The sequence below is a fragment of the Scleropages formosus genome, chromosome 7 (assembly GCF_900964775.1).
Source record: "Scleropages formosus chromosome 7, fSclFor1.1, whole genome shotgun sequence".
Taxonomy (NCBI): Eukaryota; Metazoa; Chordata; class Actinopteri; order Osteoglossiformes; family Osteoglossidae; genus Scleropages; species Scleropages formosus.
This window is the reverse complement of record NC_041812.1, coordinates 1323994-1344823: the sequence shown is the minus strand read 5'-3', so window position 1 is coordinate 1344823 and position 20830 is coordinate 1323994. Positions and strand designations below refer to the sequence as shown.

Below are 20830 nucleotides of genomic sequence, written 5' to 3'. Positions count from 1 at the left end.
TGAATGAGCAAGTGATTTGTAACTGAAATAATCGGTAGTCGCCTCGACGTACCCACGTCCGAATCCCACCTCGTGCTGCAGCACCCTTGAGCAAGGTACTTACCCTGAATTGATACAGTAAAAAATACCAGGCCGTATAAATGGGTAAAAGAAAAATAGCTGAACGCTGTAAGTCAGCCTCTGAATAAGATTTTATAACACAATACTATGTAATGTCTTAGACTTGTAGTTTTGCTCTTAAAAGTGTGTGTGTGTGTGGGGGGGTTAAAATGTTAATACTATAAAGAACACATTATTATTATTATGCTTCTTAATGTCAGTTCTGCTCACAGCTTTCAGCGTCCAGTAGGACATCGATTCAGTGCAGGAACGTGGTATGAAGAGTGTTACGTCGACTGACGGATGTGACAGCGGCTGTGCGGAGCTCCTCCAGAGGACACTGAGGCTGAGGGACCCACCGACCCCACGGAACGCAGGTCCCCGCAGACGGTGACGCATCGCATGCGTGGACTTTCAGGGCCTCCGTGTGTTTTTACATCCAGTACAGGGACTCACTTCACAGTTGTTAAAGGTAAAAAAAATACACATTTATGTCTACTCTAGGTACTTAGTTTGGACTCTGTTTGATGAGATGTTGCTCATTAATTTCGCGCTTCTTCTTGGACTGCTCAATACACACAGCCTAATAATAATAATAATAATAATAATAAGAAGAAGAAGAATGTGAAGACAAAAAGTGGACGCGCTGACCACCCTTTTTCGCATTAAAAAGCAGAGCTGTTTGTCTAAGAAAAGCGAAGCCTCTTTGAGTTCTCACACACGCAGCCGGGTAAAGGCGCGCGATGTGCGTGTCTCAGGGGATGCGCCTGGTGCGCTGCGCATGCGCGCTCGAATCACCCCCCCCCCCCCGCCCTCCCCGCGCGATTTATGCCCAGGTGAGATGATCGTGTTCAGGTAAGAGCAAAATGTCTGTCTGACAGCTGGAGGCTCGGTGAAGACTAAAGAATGTCAGTCACGGGCAAAATAGTGGACTGGCAGGTAGGTGCCGTTTAATGGTCCATTTTATATGTGCGCGGGGGGAGAGGGAGGGGGAGGGGGGGACTGGACTGTTTAGAACATTCATAGACATTCAGCAGAAGAAAGAAAGAACGAAAGAAAAAAAAAGGAAGACGAAAAGAAAATAAAATAAAAGAAAAGAAAAGAAAAAAGAATTCCAAGCAGCTGTCGCCAACTTTTTATGTGCGATTAAAAAAAGAAAACATTCAGTAGTTCCAACAGGCCTTTCCTTCTTGAGACCTGTTTAAAAAAAATCAGCACACAAATGCACCTTTAAAATAAATGCAATGAATAAATTTCATACATTTTACATTCCACGCGAGAAACTGGCTGGTCGAGTGACATTTATCTTCAAAGGAAAACTTTGTCCTCTGCACTGAACAGTCCAACATTATTCTGTATTGAACATACTAATATGAAATAATATTAAACATACTGCTAGAGTACAGGATAAAAAACTAACGATATTTTACGTCTCATAAACTGGACTGTATGAAATTTCATAATCCGTGTTTTGTGAAAATTTCATAACCCTTAGAAATAAATAAATGAATTAAGTGACGAACGAGAATAATTACACATCTGTTAGGATCGATATAATCATATGTTACATTATAAAGAACGTCCCGGAAAAAAAAAAAATGTTTAAAGGGAATTTAAGAATAAACAGAAAGTAAAAAGTGCTTCTGAGGTCGTCCCTTAAACACTGTGAAATGTAGTAAATCTGTAGGCCTTGTTAGTGCAGCACTACCATGGTAAATAAAATGCCTGTGAAAGTTACCCGCGGAGCTGGAAATCGGACGGTATCGATATTTGCTCTTGGCTCCAGGCCTGTTTCTGTCACCTGCCTGTAAAACGTATCACTTGTGCGGCATCATATTCATAATCATAATTGATAAACACGGGGGTGGCGCGTTTAGAAGTGTTTATTACAGCCGGAGCATCAAGAAGAGCCGCCGCGCGCCCTGACACCTTTATTAATGACCTTAATGCGCGCGATACGTTCGAGTCCCGCTGCGACACACCCGGGTTCGAGGGCCGCGACATGATTTTTTCCCTCGTGGAAACGCGTCCTGCGCGCTCCCTGCGACCCTTATTAATGACAACGGGGTCTCCAGGTGACCCACACCCCCACCCCCCACACCAGCACAATGGCCACGAGGGCAGAAGGACGCCCGCGAGAGCTTCACGCGCAAAGGCCGGTGTGTCGCCAGGGACAGGAGCCGAAAAGGAGCGACATTGTCATGAAAACAGCTTTTTTTTTTATGTCAGTGCTTCTCTTTTCAGTGTCGCCCCACGTGCTCCGCGGGGGGCCGCGCTCGTGCCCAGTGGGCTCCTTTTGCATGACACTGCAAGGAGCGGTTCGGAACGGCTCGGCCTCGACGGGACCCGAACCACGGTGTGTCCGCTGGGCTGTCAGTGTGACGCGAGGGCCAAACACACGCACGTGGAAAGGCGCGTTCAGTGCGGCGTTTTTAAAACAATAAAAAAGCGGGTACGGTATTTATTTACTCTGGTAACTCGGCTAAACATTACTATTATTAGTATCCACCTGAGGCCCAGATTGGCAATATATTACCGTAATACTGTAACCACAAATACTATAGAAAGTATGTACATTCTTAATATATACAGCGCATATTTAATGCTTAATGCAATATTCACTTTCATATATAAGCTTTAATATGTAACTTGTAATAATCTTCGGCATAGACCTCAAATTGTCTATATAGTACAAGCCTATGGTGCAGTGGTTTCAATTAAAGCAGTTATTAATGTGTTGTTATTATTATTATTATTATTATTATAGCTTGAAGCTTTTATTTTTAAGACCGTTAAATAGATGTACGTGTAAACAGACAAATCTTGTGCTGGTGTTTTATTTACCTCTCCGTCACGCGGACGTAGCATCAGTGGTGGGTATTTTGAGGGAGAAAATGCTGTAAAATGTTACTTTTGTGTTCACTGTAAATTACCGTGTTGCTCCGAGTTTTACACCCGTACACATGGTGTCCCGTTAAGATGCGCTGCCACTTTTAATAAGCCGATGACCCCCCCCCCCCAGCCAGTATCGCACATCGGGGGAGTGTGTGTGTGTGTGTGAGTGTGTGTGTGTGTTGAGGGGGGTGTCCAGGTTTACCTGTGCGCGCGAGGAAGGAGCCGCTGCCTTTATGTTAATGAGGCAATGAAAGCGCTATTAGAGAGCAGAGAACGAGCTGCACTTTCACCATTAGAGGGAGATCTCAGAGCACACACTGCACACACTGCATCGAAAATACACAACACACGGGCGCACACACACACACACACACACACACACACACTCACACACACACATACACAAAATAAGATCCAGCGCCGCTGAGAGACGAGCGCAGCAAAGGCCAACATGCTCTGGAAATTAATGGACAATATTAAATATGAAGACTGCGAGGTAAGACGCGCCTTTTCAAAGTGTCTCTATTATGAGTTCTCCAAACAGTCTTATTTGTTCGTTTTCTAAGTACAATTAAAACATACAGAGCAAATGTTCATGCAATGAATGTAAAAGAAATTAAATGTTAACGAAAAGAAATAAAACTGCTAAACAGTTTCACTATATTTTATACCTGGACATGTTGATGGCTGGATACTAAAAATGTAACAAATGTTTCAGTTCGTTGATCCATCAAGCACAGCAGACAGTGTTACTTTTTATTACAGCCTTTTAATATTGACAGCCAGAGAAATATAGTAAATCTTATAAACTAAAATATAATAAAGCATAAAAATAAAGAGCCAAAATTACGGCATAATCGTCCTTGTGAGAAAAGAAGGTTTCGTATATACGAATTTGTTTATTTTTAAAGAAAAAGGACAGAATTGGATCCCTTTGCCCAAACTAATATGGTGACAAACGCATTGATTTTATACTCATCTACAATGACTGTAGAAATATATTTTTTTTTTCAGAAAAATATATTTGGGTTTATCAGAAACAAAGCAAAGACAAACCATCTGAACAAAACTAAAACTATGGGATGTCTCATCAGGAAATGTAATCGGTTACATAGGAAATTATCAACATGTATGTTAGGATAAAGGTTTTTTAACCCCATTTTACGTATCTTACTTCACATGCGTATTTCTTAAATACCATCGTCGAGCGACACGGAAAGCATTAAAAATCGAGTCCATAATTTCTTAATGAGTGTGTGATTTGATGCGCAGTGTGTGCAAGTGTGTCCCGCAAGCGTCGCGAGTGAGTGTTAAAGGTATCGTAGGTGCTGTTGGTGTGTGTGTGTGTGTGTGTGTCGGTGGCGCAGCCCCGGAGTTGTTACACACTCGGCGGTTGTTAAGAACTCGCACATCCAGTCGAACGGGTTTCTGGAGGGAGAAAGAAGAGACGCAGGGAGAGAAGTGAGTTTCACTTCTCTCTCCTCGCCAAGCTCCTCTTTGTTGTTTAAAGGACTTTCCTCCGTGTTACTGGACACGCGCGTCCGCGGATCACTTCCCACGAGCGGCCGACGTCCTGCAGACGATGTCGGTGCGAAAGTAACGGGGCGAAGTGACCATAAATGGGGCGCGAATTGCGCGGAGGCTCCAGCTGCCCTGCGACGCGCCACCGCGCGTCTTTGTAGTTCTGGCTGCCCGTGGCACTGTCGCTGGGCTCGGACGTGGACCGAAGGTGACCAAGCATGGATCGACAGGCGCATGGAGACACTGAGAGGGACATGGAGGCTGAGACCTTGGAGAGTGGAGTGGCAAACAAAGGGACGCGTCCTTCTCCCACCCAGGAGAACTTGGCATTTAGCGAGTTTACGCACGAAACAGAGGTGCTGCTGCTCTTTTATTCTCTTTATAATTCGTGTTGTTGTGACTTTCAGTGTTGCTCTCGGCGCTCGTCCCCTTTCTTTCCTCTCCTTCCAGTCTTTCTCTCACTTTGACTTGCCCTCGGACGTTTTTTAAAATGTCCCCCCTTCTTCCTGATTCGTCGGACTCGGAGAAAGTGCCCCTTTTTGTCTCTCTCTCTCTCTCTCTCTCTCTCTCTCTCTTTCTCTCTACCCCCTTGTCGCGCTCCCCCCCCCTTCCCCCCCACTCTCCCTCTCTCTCTCTCTCTCTCTCTCTCTCTCTCGTCCCATTAGATACACTGATTCTCCTTTCAATGGACGTCATTTAGCACACACTCTGCCTCCAGTCGCTTCCTCGCTTCACGCTCGATTTCCCTCCATTCTTCCTTTATTAAGTATTCCTGTTGTATTAATAGTCATGAATATGTGCTATTAGGAGTCGGGGGAAAGGAGCGCATCTCGGCTAATATGAGCTCAAGCCTTTCGACTGCACAGTGACGCTGCGGGAAGACAGAAGAAGGATATGACGGGAAAACTTTAAATAATAAACATTAACATTTGCAAGACTGAGAAATATCAAATGAAGGGCAGCAGGAATTTCACCCGATTCTGATGGATTACTGTGTTTGGGCGGTGAAGCTCCACACTGCGCTCCTACAGTAGTGTAGCGCTCGGCTTTTCTGCCATTATTCACATTATTTTTCAGTCGTTCGCTCAGCCTTCTTTTCCCACAAATTTACAGTCTCTGAATCGGTCCAACCGTTTCGCAGATGTTAGTACACAGTTTCTCCGCGATGGTAAGTTGTGCGTATTAATAGTGCGCAATTATTCTGTATCTTTTAATTACAGGGCACTTAGAGTTTGTGCGTAAACGCCGATTTGCGGGCGTTTCGGTGGCTCGACTGGCCGCATTCCCACGGTGCATCATTTCACTGCTGCGGTTGTTCCTCTCTTATTCCTTAATAATAATCGACACAGGAACTTGTTTCTTTTCTTTTTATTATTATTAGTATTGTTGTGATTTTTAGAAATCCAGATTTTAATTACACGTTTCATTTCCGAAACGCAGCCGAAAAAGGATGAATCGCTCAGTTAATTCTCCTTTTCGTTCTGTGCACTTTTTCCTCATTCGCACCCTGCTACGGTACTAGAGCCCCCGTGTCGAGGGGCCGGCGGGGGGCGGGGGGGCGTCAGGCCTTTGTTGATCGCAGAGTTTTGTCATTATTGCTGTTGCATTTCGATGGAAACTGATGCACGGACGTGTGAGCGCGCGCGCGCGCGTGTGTGTGAGTGTGTGTGTGTGTGTGTGTGTGTGTGTGTGTTGCGCGCGCTGAGCAAAGGTGAACTTTTCCTCCTCCTTGCAGGATCGTCACGACGGCAGCAACGGGACAGCCAGGTTATCTCAGCTGGGGAGCGTGGCTCAGTCGCCGTACAGCAGCGCGCCGCCGCTCTCGCACACCCCCAACTCCGACTTCCAGCCCCCGTACTTCCCACCGCCCTACCAGCCCATCTACCCGCAGTCTCAGGACCCGTACTCGCACGTGAACGACCCGTACTCCCTGAACTCCCTGCACGCCCAGCCGCAGCCGCAGCACCCCGGATGGCCCGGGCAGAGACAGAGCCAGGAGAGCACTTTGCTCCATCAGCACCGCAGTTTGCCCCCCCAGCTGTGCAGAGACTACCGGAGAGAAGTCCTCCTCCCGTCGGCTCATGGCATCGATTCCGGACTCGCAGACTCTCTCTCTATCCATGGAATACCTCACCCTTTAGAAGATGTGCAGGTAAGGTGGCCTTCCTGCGGCCTCCAGGTTAGCGCATCTTACCACTTTTCGGAGCTCTTCTGCAACACTGACTTCCAACGTTATTTCGTGGCGCACAACGACTCGGTTATAAATGCGAATGAACGCGGGTGAACAAACACCACAAGTATCCGATCGTCCGAATTTACTAGACCGTGAGCGAAACAAAAAAAGGAAAAAACTTTCGCTTATTGCGCATATTGCGTGGGTATTTACTTTTATTTGTCTACCATTTACAAAAATAAGGGATTCGGAAGCACACTTGCATTCGATACATTAATGCAATAAAAGGCTCATTAATTAGGGAGATTACAGGCATTAATTGGCGGCATTAAATGTATATTTTCCCGGGCTGTTCAATTTCTTTGCAGAAAAAGATGCGATATTTATTTGCGACGTGCGAACATCTCCGTCGTTCAGTGTCCCGCCTTCAGAAAATCATCGGCACGGAAATACATGAATTAATCTATCTTACATCATATCGGGCAACATACCAATACAAACATTAATAATAATAATGATAATAATAATAATAATAATATTCATAATAATAATAATAGATAAAGTGTGAAATTCACGCGAAGTTTCCTACATTTCCGTAAACTGGTGGTAACACGGAATTAGCCGCGGATGCTTTAATTTATAAGAAAATAATATTTCGCTTATTCAGCTCATTGGTCGCGCGGACTGACACGTCCCAAATTTTAATAGCCATGTGGCCGATTTTTCGCGCGGATCTTTGTCTTAGCTTTTTTTTAATACTCTTGTCAATAAAAACACCACTAGCAATTCGTTATATCAATCATCTTTATCGGAACGAAAATCGAGTACCTGCTGCTTTATTTTTCTTTCCTACATTCTCTGTGTATTTTTACACGAACCTTCCTCACAAAAGCCACTTCTTCTGATGTTTGGATGCGGAGTATAAAATACTATCTTTCATTCCATTGCAGCATGTTGAAGAGCAGAGCATAAATATTCAAGACCAAACCGTCATTAAGAAAGGTGAGCAATTTTTGTATTGTTTTATCATTATTGTGTTTATTCTCATGGCTACAGCGCAGGAGGGATTATGTTTGGTTTATTGAAAAATGAGACGCTCGGCTGTCGTAGCTTTGAATTGTTCTGCTGTTACAGTTTTGAGTTATTGTGCGCGCGGCACAACCCGGGCCGTGTGTGTGTGTGTGTGAGTGTGTGTGTGTGTGTGTGTGAGTGAGTGTGTGAGGAATGTTGAACGGCTGAGAGGTCTGTGGCACCGCTGCACGCTCGGTTCTGTCCAGGCTTGTTCCTTTTTCTCTATTCGTTCCAGTTCTCGGAGATTTAAAACAACAGCTGTTACTGGTGTGTGTGTGTGTGTGTGTGTGTGTGTGTGTGTGTCTCTGTGTGTGCGTGAACTCAGTTTTTCTAACCACCGGAGGCCTACATAATTACAGTTTCTCCCTCTATTTGTGGTTTCACTGCCTCCTGTCAAACTTTTTTATTGTGTCAAATTGTCACCCGTTTGATGTGACACTGCGGTAAACTGCGCGTCTTCTGCGATATTAAGTATCATTAACACGGACCCTCCTGCGCGTCCTTTTTTAACTCTCAACGAGTTCATTCGATGGCCACGTTTATGCGCTTATGTTCCTAGTGCGATTGTTAAGAAAAAATCTTTCCAAATTAATAAGCGTTGGACGAATGTGAAGAGATGCTTTTTGCGCGACTCCCTAATTGACTCTTACTACGTTCGCAAATCTCTCGGGCTGCTTTAACGGCGACGCGCTATTATCCCCCACAGAGCTCTTCCGACGTCTCGTGTCATCCGCTCTGAAAACGCAGCTTCTTTTGTCTGCGAACGCGGCGCGAGGAGCGCAAACAGCGCGTCGTTAAATAACTTTTAAGAGCCACTATGAAATATTAATGCACAATAATAAAAGCGCGCGCGCTAATCCGTGGCATTGCGTAATTACAACACGGACGCGCGTCGAGAGCCGTTTTACGCCGTTCTTATGCAGGCAGGGAGGCGTCCTGCTCTTCTTCGCAGCTGCAGCAGGATGCAAAAATCATGCAAGAAGAGAAATACTGATAGTGAACGGAGCTGCGGGACGGTGACAATTATATATAATTAGAGTACGGAGACGAGTCCGCTGTGGAGAATTTGGTGCGCGGAGCGACCTTTGGGGACCAATGTGAGCGTCAAGTGCCGCAAATAAACGCGGGCCAATTGCTGCCTCTTATTGTCTGCCTTTCATTTCCAATGCAATTTGTCATGAAGGAATTGGGGGCCACGAGCCCGGCGAACTGCTGCACGGGAGCAGTTTGTACCCCTGCACGAGGAGTCGGTGGGGGAGGGAGGGGGGGGGGGGGGGGGGGGGTGAAGGATGTGGCTTCATTAACGACGGAACTTTTCCGGGTTTTAGGTCCCGTTTCGCTCTCCAAAAACACCAGCAATGCCATCTCTGCCATCCCCATGAGCAAGGACGGCCTCTTCGGCGGAGTAGTAAACCCCAACGAGGTGTTCTGCTCCGTTCCGGGTCGCCTCTCGCTTCTCAGCTCCACGTCAAAGTACAAGGTGACGGTGGCCGAGGTGCAGAGACGCCTCTCGCCCCCCGAGTGCCTCAACGCATCTCTCCTGGGAGGGGTGTTGAGGAGGTGAGCGCATGACGTTCCTCTCTTTTCACGGGCTCCTGGACTCACCCATCTATACAACCGTGGCGGTATTCCCTAGTGTCAGGGGCCAGCAGGTGGCGTAGCGGTTAGGGACCTCACGTGCTACCCGAGCGTTCCTGGTTCAAGTCCCGCCTTTGCTGTAGTGCCACTGATCAAGGGCTCTGTCGAATGACCCAGCGGTATAAATGGCAAAGTCATTGCAGAAATGTAACACTGTCTGTGGCTTTGGAGAAAATGAATAATTAGAAAATTAATCAGTTAGCGTTGTTAATAGAGTAGGGATATGGGTAAGGGGTACCTAACCCCAATAACAATAATAATAATAATAATAATAATAACAACTGTAGGGCACTTGTTTCAGTTCTGAATGCTACGGTGTGTCCCGGGCTTCTGGGCCAAGGGTGTCTTTAACCAGTCAATATTTCGCAGCCAGCTGGCTAAATACAATTTTCATGGGCCATATTTTGCAGCGGCACTGCTCCCTGAGTTCGTTTATGTTTGTCTTATGTGCTATGGTCTCATTTAAAACATACAAACATCACTTTAAGCATGCTCATTTAACCTTGGCAAGTTCTGAAAATAAATATTTAAAATAGGGAAAAAAATAGAAAAACATTGATCAACAGCAGTGGATTTCTAGAAAGAGGTCACAGAAGATAAATGTCACAGAAATCCTTTTGACACTGACATGGCACTTTTTCACGAATTAAACTTCCATTTTCATGCTCTTTAGAAATACATTGTTTATCTGATGTATCTTGCTGGTCCCGGATGGGTTGTGTGCTCATTTATACAGCGACTTCTCTTTCTGCGTTTGAGCAAAAACAGTTGTATTGCAAAGAAGTGTGTGAAGGACCTATTGTTTCCAATGATATCTTATAATAAGTTTTTCCTTTTTTACTGCAGAGCTAAGTCCAAAAATGGGGGAAGGTCCCTAAGAGAAAAGCTAGACAAAATTGGATTAAACCTTCCTGCAGGTAGACGCAAGGCTGCAAACGTCACGCTGCTGACTTCGCTAGTAGAGGGTAAGTACGATGAATTCATGGGCCTCCTGTTGTCATGATTCTGGTCTGTTACAAACCGCTGTTTCAAAGCAGCCTAAACCTCAAGTCACAGCAATCAATAGAAGTTCAAGGATTTACATGGAATCCAGGATGCTCCGTTTCAGGCTAAAACACGCTTGTTTTACAATTATTATGATTATGATTATTATTGTTGTTGTTCTTACTGAAATGCATTATGATTTCTGCCCTCTTTAATATCCCTGGATATTTTTTTAGTTTCACGACTTGGTTTTGTTCAGTCAAGGGGCTTCCTTTTAACCAAACGTAAACACGCTATGTGATTACACAATAGGCTACTACCATGCCGCTGCGGACTAGATTGCATTGTGCTCGCACCCTGAACACCGCTGTTTCGTGCGGTGGCATTTGGTGTGCTGTGGGCTTTAAAGGTGAAAGCTTTGAATGGTTCATTGCCTCCTGTTAATCATTACAGCTGAGGGCTTGGGTACCCTGTTCCTATTTGCTTCGTTGAAATGGTGCATATTATATTTTAATGAGCCTGAAGAAATATGCCATTGGTTTGTGATAGGAGAGTGGGGGATGGGATATGAAGGCAGTCAATTATCTAGTGTGGAGACACTCCTTTTTTCCGGACTGCTGTTATTGTTTATGCTCTGCTCCATTTTATGGAAGGGAGATCACTGGGTTTCCAGCTTTGATACCCGAACGGACACGCGCCCTTCCGGACCTGAAACTCGAATTAAGAAGCCGTTTGCTGAAAATCCGGCCGGACCAGGAAATTAAAACCAAGGCCTTAAAAACGGACAGGCCCCAACCGAACAGCTTTCGTTGTTGTTTGTAAGAGCAACCCTTGTGCATAAATACAACTTTTTATGTGACGCGCAAAATTCCGGAGCCTCGATAACACGTAACATGACGGATAATAAAAGATTTCCCCCCCTGCTGCAGGATGGAGTCTATTTGTAAAGACCGGTCTCTACAGATGAATGATCTCTAGACTATGACAGTAAAATTAGGTCGAGACAGCAGCGGCTGCCCAGCGTGTCTTAGACATGATCCTCGGACATCTGAGCTGCGCAAAGCAGTGTGAGGCAGTGTAAAGCAGTGTAAAGCAGTGTAAAGAAGTAAGGTGTGCACTCAAACCCAGTTATCTTTTTCAGGGGAAGCAGTACATCTTGCCAGAGATTTTGGTTATGTGTGCGAGACGGAGTTCCCAGCCAAAGCCGTAGCTGAATATGTAAACCGTCAGCATTCAGACCCAAATGAACAAGTCCAAAGAAAAAACATGCTACTAGCGACAAAGTAAGTGTCTCTTTGGTTGCTGTGGAAATGCGAATCGTCAAAGCAGTCAGGATTCTGTTTGTGGTGTATTGTGGTGGTGCTCATGCTTGAAGGTGGTTTGGGCCTGCTCAATCCCCCAGTTACGTAACAAGACAAGTTAGGAAATGTTACCATCAGACCACATCTCTATGTTATCATTACTATTATTATTATTATTATTATTATTAGTAGTAGTAGTAGTATTATTGCTATGAATGTGCTGTGATTTTACAAACGTGCCTCTTTCTCTTTCAGGCAAATCTGCAAGGAGTTCACAGACCTGCTGTCCCAGGACCGCACTCCGCTGGGGAATTCGCGACCTCAGCCCATTCTGGAGCCGGGAATCCAGAGCTGTTTGAGCCACTTCAGCCTCATCTCTCACGGGTTCGGGACCCCGGCCATGTGCGCGGCCATCACGGCCCTGCAGAACTACCTGACGGAGGCTGTGAAAGCCATGGACAAGATGTACCTCAACAACAACAGCCACTCTGAGAGCGGCACCAAAAGTGGAGATAAAGAGGAGAAGCACAGGAAGTGAGTGCGGCTCCAGCACCAGTGTACAGTACAGACACAGATACAGCTGATCAAGACATCGGACCGGACACATCTGGATTCTACGCCTTTTCGAGTTTTCTTTCTTTTTTTTTTGAAAAACATTTTTTTTCCAAGGTTTTTTTTTTTTTTTTTTTTTTTTTTTTTTCCTCTCCCACATTTCAACTCTGGAGTCATGGGAAGTCAAGACATTCCACCGCCAGATGCATTAAACACACAACTGGAAAAGAAAAAAGAAAAAGGATCTATCTGGAGGAAAAAAAAAGAATTAATTAAAAGAGAACTCAGTACAGTAATAATAAAAAGGTCCCGCCACTCGGAAGACTTTTTATGTACTCCTTCTTTTATGAGCTGCAACGGACAGATGACATTCAGCAAACCCCTATAATATATCTCAACTAACGATTGTAGCCATGTGAAGAGAAGGTGAAAGGATGCATTTTTATCAGTATTGTCAATAAACTTGAAAAAAAGAAAAGAGAAAAACAGTTCAATGTCTTGACTTCAGTGGTACACTTCCGCGCCAAGGTAAAGAGACCAACTTGAATTTTGAATTTTAACACGATTCACGGTCATACAAGGGAATCAGTGTTCATGTATGTATATATTTATTTAAGTGTAATTTAATGGGAATTGTACATATGGTGCGTCTGTTGAAGCTTTTTTTTTATTTATCTGATGCCTCCTGTTTTAGTGGGTTGATATATTCGATTATAGTTCTCCATGTGGTTTTATGGTTCTTAGCAAAAAAGCAGATTACGTTTTTTAAAAATTTCTTCCTCTGGGATATTTTCGTTCAGCCCTCCTGTAGCATGTCCAGGCGACAAAGAAGCAATTGAACAAAGTGGAAAAAAAGAGAAAAATTCGTTTTCTGTACGTTCACATTACAATCTTTTTTTCATGAAAATAGAAAAAGCGACACCCTGACGAGAGATTAAACTGTTTTCTGTTTTTTTTTTCTGTTAGTTTTTGCAAAAAAAAAAAAAAAAAAAAAACGTTTATGTGTTTATGTGCCAAACAGATTTATAATTTAACCCCTTGTTCTTTCCTTGAAGCATCATAACAGCAATAAATGGATATTGTCTCTGATTTTTTTTGACAAAGTTTAAAATATGTGGGGCCCAGTAAAGGCCCGTGTGTCCAGTGTGTGGGTTTGGAGGCGCTTTTACGTGTAGCTGTGTTGTAGAAAAGCTGTGCTCACAGCGCCTCGTCCCTCATTGTATCATAGTCCTTTGTTGCCAGAAAAAATAATAAATATTTGATACGCTTTATGTCCGTGATTATACACATATATTGTTTTTTGTTCAGCTTAACTCTCCTTTGACATCTCTCTGTGTAACAACAGGCCACGCATTCCCTCGGCGATAATAATAATAATAATAATAATAATAATAATTTCATAAACTTTTCATTCAATGAATTGTAGAAAATGTCAAACACGGAATGTTTATTTTTCTAAGAAAATCTTCGGCAGTGTGACCCCTGAAACAAAATTATATATAAATACATTTCTCGGGAAAACAACATTTTTATGGCCTGCGTTTGGCTACGAGATCGACGGCTCTTTATTCCTCCTTGTGACTAAAACCTGCTATGATCGCGTTCCTTTCTTGGAAATGTTTTATTCATGCTCGGATTAATCGGGAGATACATTTAACACGCGCTATAAAAGCGACCGAAGCCGTTTAAAAAAATACGAATGTCTGTGCTTGTTTGTATCAATAAAAAATATGAAAAGTGACCGAAAGTAGCGCGTGTTGACCAAGCGCACAAAAAAAGACGGGTGACAACAGTCAGTTCGGTCACAGTTATCTGCACAGAGCTCGCAGTTTTTTTTAATGTTATAATAGATAGGAATAAAAGCGTGATAAACTCCACTACAGCTGAAAGATGACAAAGCAAAGGCACCACGAGACGCACTGCGTGTACACTGACAGTGTGTGTGTGTGTGTGTGTGTTGTCCGGGAAACAGGTAGTAGTGAGACATCCAAGGCAATATGTAACAATTTTTAAGACATTTTAGAAAGCTAAAATACCAATACTGATTGCATTGCATCGCAGTACAAGGAGTGTTTTATGGTTTTAAATAGCGGCCAGTGGAGTGTGTGGAGCGCGTGGAGCGCGTGGAGTGTGTGGAGCGCGTAGAGTGTGTGGAGCGCGTAGAGTGTGTGGAGCGTGTAGAGTGTGTGGAATGCTGCACTGCAATAGACGCTGTGGCCGTTTCTTTGGTTTTTGTTATGGTCTCAGATGTGGGGGTGGGGGTGCCCCAGGCGTAACTGAAACAATGAATTAGAAATAGTCATAATAAAAAAGGTTCGTTTCAAATGTACAAAAATGCTGAACAATGTGCTGCTGTGCATCATTATTTTTCACTTCACACGCGCACAAATGCAAAACAAAAGCATAAAAGCTGCACAGAAGTTAATTTCCCTGATTGGAAAACTTGGTTCCTTGTGCGAAGTCACCTGTTCAGCACTTTGTTTGTAACCCGCTGTAAAATACGGTATAATTACAACGGGTCGAGATGGTGGACAGACGCTACGCTTTGCGTTTTGATGAAAATGAGGAAAACACGTTTAATTCCATTTGGACATTTCCTGCACTCAGCGCGAGCTGCAAGGAAGCCTTTAATTGTTTATTTATAGAGTCCCTGCTTTTCCTCCCTGCGATTTGTAATAGACTAAGACTGCAAACAAGGCCGGGGGATGTAGCCCTTAACAGGTGGGCATCTATCAATAATATCCTGCAACTGAAATAATATTTGGGGGAAAGACGGGAGCGACATGTGAGCAGAAAGTGCCCAATATCCACTTGTATTTGGCCAGAGTGACCCTTGACCCCTGGTTTCGCATAAATTCATTACAGCTGATTCCACTTCGGTTCCCGCCACGATCGCGGCTTTGGGTTCCACACTAATTCCTTTCTTCTCGTCTCCCTCTCCGCCTTTGTTAAAATGTTGAGGCTCCGTCCGTCCGTCCGTTCCGTTCAGACGCTCCGACTGTGGTGGAAACTCTTAATGACGCTGTAAATTCGCCGTGTAAGAAAAGACATTTCATCAGCGCGGAAAGGTCACTGTAATAGTGCGGCTCGGCGCTTTTCGAGAGCTTTTGGGGAGATGATGCGGGGTCATTACCCGATGCGGGGTCATTACCCCATGTGAGGTCATTACCTGAGCGCGTAAACCTTCCGCTAATTGCCTTTTTTTTTTTCATCCTCGTACGTGCCGCGGATGATCGAAGCACTTTTTTTGGGGGGAAATTGCCTCCTTGGAAGCGGTGTCTGCGCAACACGATACTATATATATATATATAGTATCGCTCTATAGCTGAGCGCACTGACCCCCTGCTGCAAATACCCTGAATGTCCAGTACAAGATTTTCACGTGAGCAGCTAGAGCTCCAGTAGAGCTACAATAGAGCAAATACGAAAGGCGTGTATGAAATCTGATATTGATCACATGTTACACTGCGACGCGCAGGTTACTTACATAAAGAGGGTAGGCGAGCGATGCCACTGAATGCAGCTGTTTGATTTCATAAGTCTTCGGTGAAGCAGCAAAGTTGGGGGACTGCTGAGCTGCTGAGCTGCTGAGCTGGTAGCGTAATGGTTAGAGCGACTGCCTTTAGACTCACAGTCAGGTCGCCTCACCTCCAGCTGTAGTACCCTTGAAGGCCCTTGCTCCAGTAAAATTAGCCAGCTGTGTAAATGGGTGAATAATCGTAATCTTAACGTTGTAAGTCGCTTTGGAGAAAAGCGTCAGATAAATGAATAAATGTAACGTGGCTAATTACCCCCCCTCCACCCCCGAATCCGAGCACTGAGCTCATCCTGGTGAGGGACCCGAGCTGAGTCCCAGGAAAAGGTCAAATTGACCTGATCATCAGATCATTTCTGATTCCACGTGAGACACCTGAGGCGAAAGGAGAGGGAGGGGAAATTAAAGCCGCGCTGCCATGGAAACGAGGTGGCATTTTTTCTTGGGCCACTTTACTTGCGAAACTTTAGCAAGCGTCGACGGTGTGTTCATGTGAGCAACAGAGTAACTCACCGTTAGTAACCGAGTTATTAGTTATTAGTTTTCACACAGGAAAGGAGAACTTGGCTGTTTTTATTATTACGGACATGATGAAGCCCTTGTCCTACTATCAAAATATGCAGGTTATTATATATGTTGTAATATGTAACAAAAGAGGAGTGAATGTAAAACTTTAGTACTGAAGGGATCTTAGACTAGTGCGCTAAACTGTATGTACATCGACAATGTAAATTACGTAATACAAATAAATAGCAAATAAATAAATAAATTGGGATAGGAAACGCTGACTGACACGCACGCGCGCAGCGACCACAGATACACGCACGTCATCCTGCTTGATTCCCAGGCTGATGATCATCTGATGAGCCTATAACACATCAGTATTATTGTCCAGAATCAAGAAAAAACGACAAGAAGCTGAAGGAATTCCATATTCAGGTATCGCCTTCATTGTGGGTCAGAAAAATTGGGATGTAATAATAAATGGTGTAGCCTCGGTACGCGATGCTGGATTGGAAAGTGTCGTGAACGCGCGACGCTCCTCTCAACCCCTCTTTCAAATGTTTCTTTGAAATGGTCACTTATTTCTTTATTTATTTTTACTTCGTTTACATGCAGTATATATATCATATTTCAGTCAAACAGGCATTTTCCTCTTCTGCTTCCCCCTTTCAAACGGGAAACTCACCTCACGCGCGTATTTGTTGTCAAGTGCAGCCACTCGCCGTGATTTCATTACCTGCGTGCGGTAAAGTACCTGGGGGGTCCAACGTGTCCCAGCACCCCCCACTCCTAATAAGAGCACCCTTTTTGTTCCCCCTTTTCTCTTCATACAGTTTATATTCAGGGCTCACTCTCTTTTTCTTCCATCATTCTCCAAAGCCAGCCGTGGGGTGGGTGGGGGCGCGTGGGGGGAGGGGGGGGGTCGCCCCAGGCCAAACATATGCTTCTTTCCATTGCACTAATCCAAATTCAGCGTTGAGGAATAATTGCTCTAGTGGCCATGACTTCGTGGGTCTTTGTCCCTCGCTTGGCTCCCCCCAACATTGAGGCACACGCCATTTCAATCAAACCAAGCCCCCCCACCCCGAAAGCTGCACCCCAAGGTCCATAAATACCGTGGCGTGTTTTATTTTATTTTATTTTATTTTTTATTCGCAGGCGAGGGGACAGAACGGTCTCTTTAATTGATCATTACTTCAAAATTACTTTTTGTCCTCACCCTCATATCTCTGTCTTTAAATCATCAATGTATGTATGTATGAGGCGTGACAGGCAGCTTCAAGAATTAAATGATAATTTTTATGGACCTTACAGTGCATCACAGTCCTCCCGTGCTACATTTCTTTCGAAGCTCTATTTTATTATGGTTATTGTGAGGCTCAGAGCCCAAGAACAAAACCTTTTTAATTCTGCAATTCACGCTTTCATGTTAAATATGTGTAACTCTGAGAGCTGAAATTTATAACACTAATATTCGACTAAATTAACCGAGCTACAGAAATGACATATGAAGCAATTTCAGTCAAATGATGAGCCCCGTTTTTCCATAATTATAATTTTATTCAGCAGATGGCGTAGTTGTTAGGGTCTTCACACTGAAATCAGAAGGTCAACACAACAACGACAACGATGATAATAATAATAATAATAATAATAATAATAATAATAATAATAATAATAATAAACAGGCAGTCTGACCTATATACACAAAGGTGAGTTCGCCTGTTGGACAGAATCATTCAAGTACATGAAACGGTACATGGTAAAATTCTTAATAAATGTGCTGGATTAGAAGAGGAGGTTGTGTGAATTTTACTCAAAGGATTATAGTGTTGTTTTATAATCATAATAAAATTCTGCAAGTCAGCCTGCCATGGGTTGGGCGCTTATATAACCCGTGGTGAATGACCTAATTTTTAAATATATAACTCGTAAGTGTAGTGCATGTATTCGAACCTAATTAATTATATGTTCATATCGTTAAAGTATCACAGCGACAGTCTGAGAAACCAGCATTTAGCAGTGACTTAACTTTACATGACAGGGAGGTATATAGTACTGTTGAATAAATGCATCGGCTCTTCTATATATAGAGTAAATAGTATAGTATAAATCGAAAATACATAGTTGCATTTCTTCGTTATCTAGGCAAATTTTGCTGTTCGGCAATTACCGAAATAAGTGGAAAATATCGATACAATTTATAAAGCACTATAAAATTTGTGCAAAGTGTGCATGTTACGGAGCCCAACGTTATACTAATTATTTATATATCAGTATTATAAATTTCTGAACATATAACATATTATATATACATTTCATTCTATATAAATATGAATATATATAATGAATATCATATCATATCATATTTCTCATTATATATATATATATAATATATATATGAAACTGAAGAAGCTCAGTTTTGGATTAAGTGAATCTATATATCGCACAGGTGACAGAACATCTTAACTCAGCTTGTGCTGCTGAATATCAATTGTTTAATGTTTCCAACAAAACGTACTGGAATCCCCTGCAAATTTCCAAAAAGACCGGGGTAAGAACACCCTCATTATTAACAATGTAGTAATTTACCTGATATAGATGCCACTCGTGCTGCTGTACAGATGACCCTCAGCGAGCCGAGGGTTCGCAGCGCCAAGACCGAAAAGCCCAAAATCACCAATTTATTATGTGCGCATTAAAACTGAGAATTGTGCTATTTTTAGGCCTCGCGGTTTCCGAAGAAGCCAAACCCCGCAGCACTTTGAGCCCCATGTCGGCACTAAAGGCCTTCAGTGGGTTAATTCAGGATAATCAGAGGAGCGGCTGGATGGGAATGTGTCGTGGTTCCTCCCTCCTGTGGCGCGCAGGGGTGATGATGACGACGACGATAATAATAATAATAATAATAATAATAATAATAATAATAACAACATATAAAAATAATAAAATTATTATTATTATTATTATTATTATTAAAATCATAATATTAATCTGAAGTTTCGACAGAATAAATATTTGTGTGCGTAAAACGGAGATTTTCGTTAATTTCTGGACTGCACTATGAATTAGAAAGGGAATACCTGTAATGAACAAGAGAAATGTACTGTTAGTCTGAGACATTTTGGAATTATTGTTTACTGCATAATGCACCACGGTAATGTAGAAACGGGTTAAAATAATTCAAGTGATGTGACGAAAATCGTTTGCATTGTAACTTTTATTAGTCAACTTGAGGCAGAAAAGTGAATGTGTGTCCTTCACTTTGCACTCAGGTTGCTGTGTTAATATTACAATATTTATCATGTCAACAGTGTACGGGGAAATATTACATGATTCTGCTCTTTGTCTGGGTCACTTTTCAGAAAAATTACTACTTATATGAGGAACATCTTGTGCTCTACAACAGCCGTCCTTCTCAAGGCACTTCGTCCACTTTTATTTTATTTTATTTTATTTATTTTTATTTTATTTTCATTCGTTAGTAGTTCAGGTCAGTGGGGTGGGGGGTTGGGGGAGTCACCGATGAGAAATTTTGCTCCAGCAGCAGGATGACAGTCGGGGAGGATTTTTGCCCAATGAGATGAAGGGCAGGAAATGGAGAAAAATAACAATAAAAATAAAGCGGCTCAGTGAGTAGCGCCGATCCGCGCCGCCCTCGACTCGTCCACCTGATACCCGCCGCGCCACGAGGGTCAGAGCGCAGCTGCCGCGAACCCGCCGTTATTACGGGTCTCGTGATGGGCTCCCGCGCGCGAGCGCGCGCCTCCGGGCGACTGATGACCGGAGGCGACGCCCGTGCCGCGCGGCGATAAAGGACTTACTGCGGGACGCGCGCGCCGCAGACGGGGAGAGAGAGAGGGAGAGAGAGAGAGAGAGAGAGAGAGAGAGAGAGAGGGAGAAAGAGGGAGGGAGAGAGAGAAAGAAAGAGAGAGCAGCTCGCGCTCAGACACATAATCCGCTCGCATGTTAAATTATAATTATATATAATTATATATCATACCATGTAGTATTATATATTCCAAACTCTTGAGGTTCTTATCACAGTTTTTTTTTTTTTCTCTTCTTTTTCGTCGCACTAGATGTATTTCTTATAAAAGCCCAGGAAAGGAATATGTTTCACCCAGAACCGCCCTCGCACCCCCACCCCCGCGACCCCCCACGGACGCACCTTTCCGTGTCCACGATTACGGAGGAATTCTGCTGGGAATTCTGCTGAAATGCAGCACGAAAGTGGAAGGTCTGGGGCGCAACCCAATGTACACCTGACACACGAAGAGTTCCTTAAACACTCCAGTTTCCGATTGTCATTTGAAAAAAAAAATCTATCATTTAGCTAACACAAAAAATCTCTTTTAAACGTTATCATTTAAACTTTAATGAATATGGCCAGAGCGAAATAATTAACTTCTGATATTTCATGCATAAGATACAAAATGCAGTGACATTTCAAATCCTGTGTGGTTTTCTGTGGCATTTGGGATGATACGTTTGAGCGCAGTCATGGTCCACAAATAACAACTATTTTCTTACAAAAGTGACTAGTCTAATGGGCAA

At 43.5% G+C, this 20830-nt stretch overlaps 1 protein-coding gene across 4 annotated transcripts; it reads left to right on the top strand.

Annotated features, from left to right (window-relative positions):
* Positions 1-960: 960 nt before the first annotated feature.
* LOC108930062 (transcription factor AP-2-alpha-like) lies at positions 961-13505 on the top strand. 4 transcript variants are annotated; one of them, XM_029253807.1, is made up of 7 exons: positions 961-1038; positions 6251-6667; positions 7639-7690; positions 9088-9319; positions 10244-10362; positions 11523-11664; positions 11938-13505. In XM_029253807.1, exons 1-7 carry the CDS (start codon positions 1006-1008, stop codon positions 12218-12220), a joined length of 1278 nt encoding a protein of 425 aa, XP_029109640.1. In that variant the 5' UTR covers positions 961-1005; the 3' UTR covers positions 12221-13505. The 4 variants fall into 4 exon arrangements, with proteins under 4 accessions (XP_029109640.1, XP_018600614.2, XP_018600612.2 ...); XM_018745098.2 differs by lacking the exon at positions 961-1038 and adding an exon at positions 3346-3490; XM_018745096.2 differs by lacking the exon at positions 961-1038 and adding an exon at positions 4412-4871.
* The last annotated feature ends 7325 nt before the right edge of the window (positions 13506-20830 follow it).

Excerpts from the sequence above, each read along its gene's own strand:
- LOC108930062 (XM_018745096.2), top strand. The coding sequence starts at position 4,734 with ATGGATCGACAGGCGCATGGAGACACTGAGAGGGACATGGAGGCTGAG. Across the intron at positions 6,668-7,638 it reads ACCCTTTAGAAGATGTGCAG|CATGTTGAAGAGCAGAGCAT; the intron begins GTAAGGTGGCCT and ends ATTCCATTGCAG. Across the intron at positions 10,363-11,522 it reads GCTGACTTCGCTAGTAGAGG|GGGAAGCAGTACATCTTGCC; the intron begins GTAAGTACGATG and ends TATCTTTTTCAG.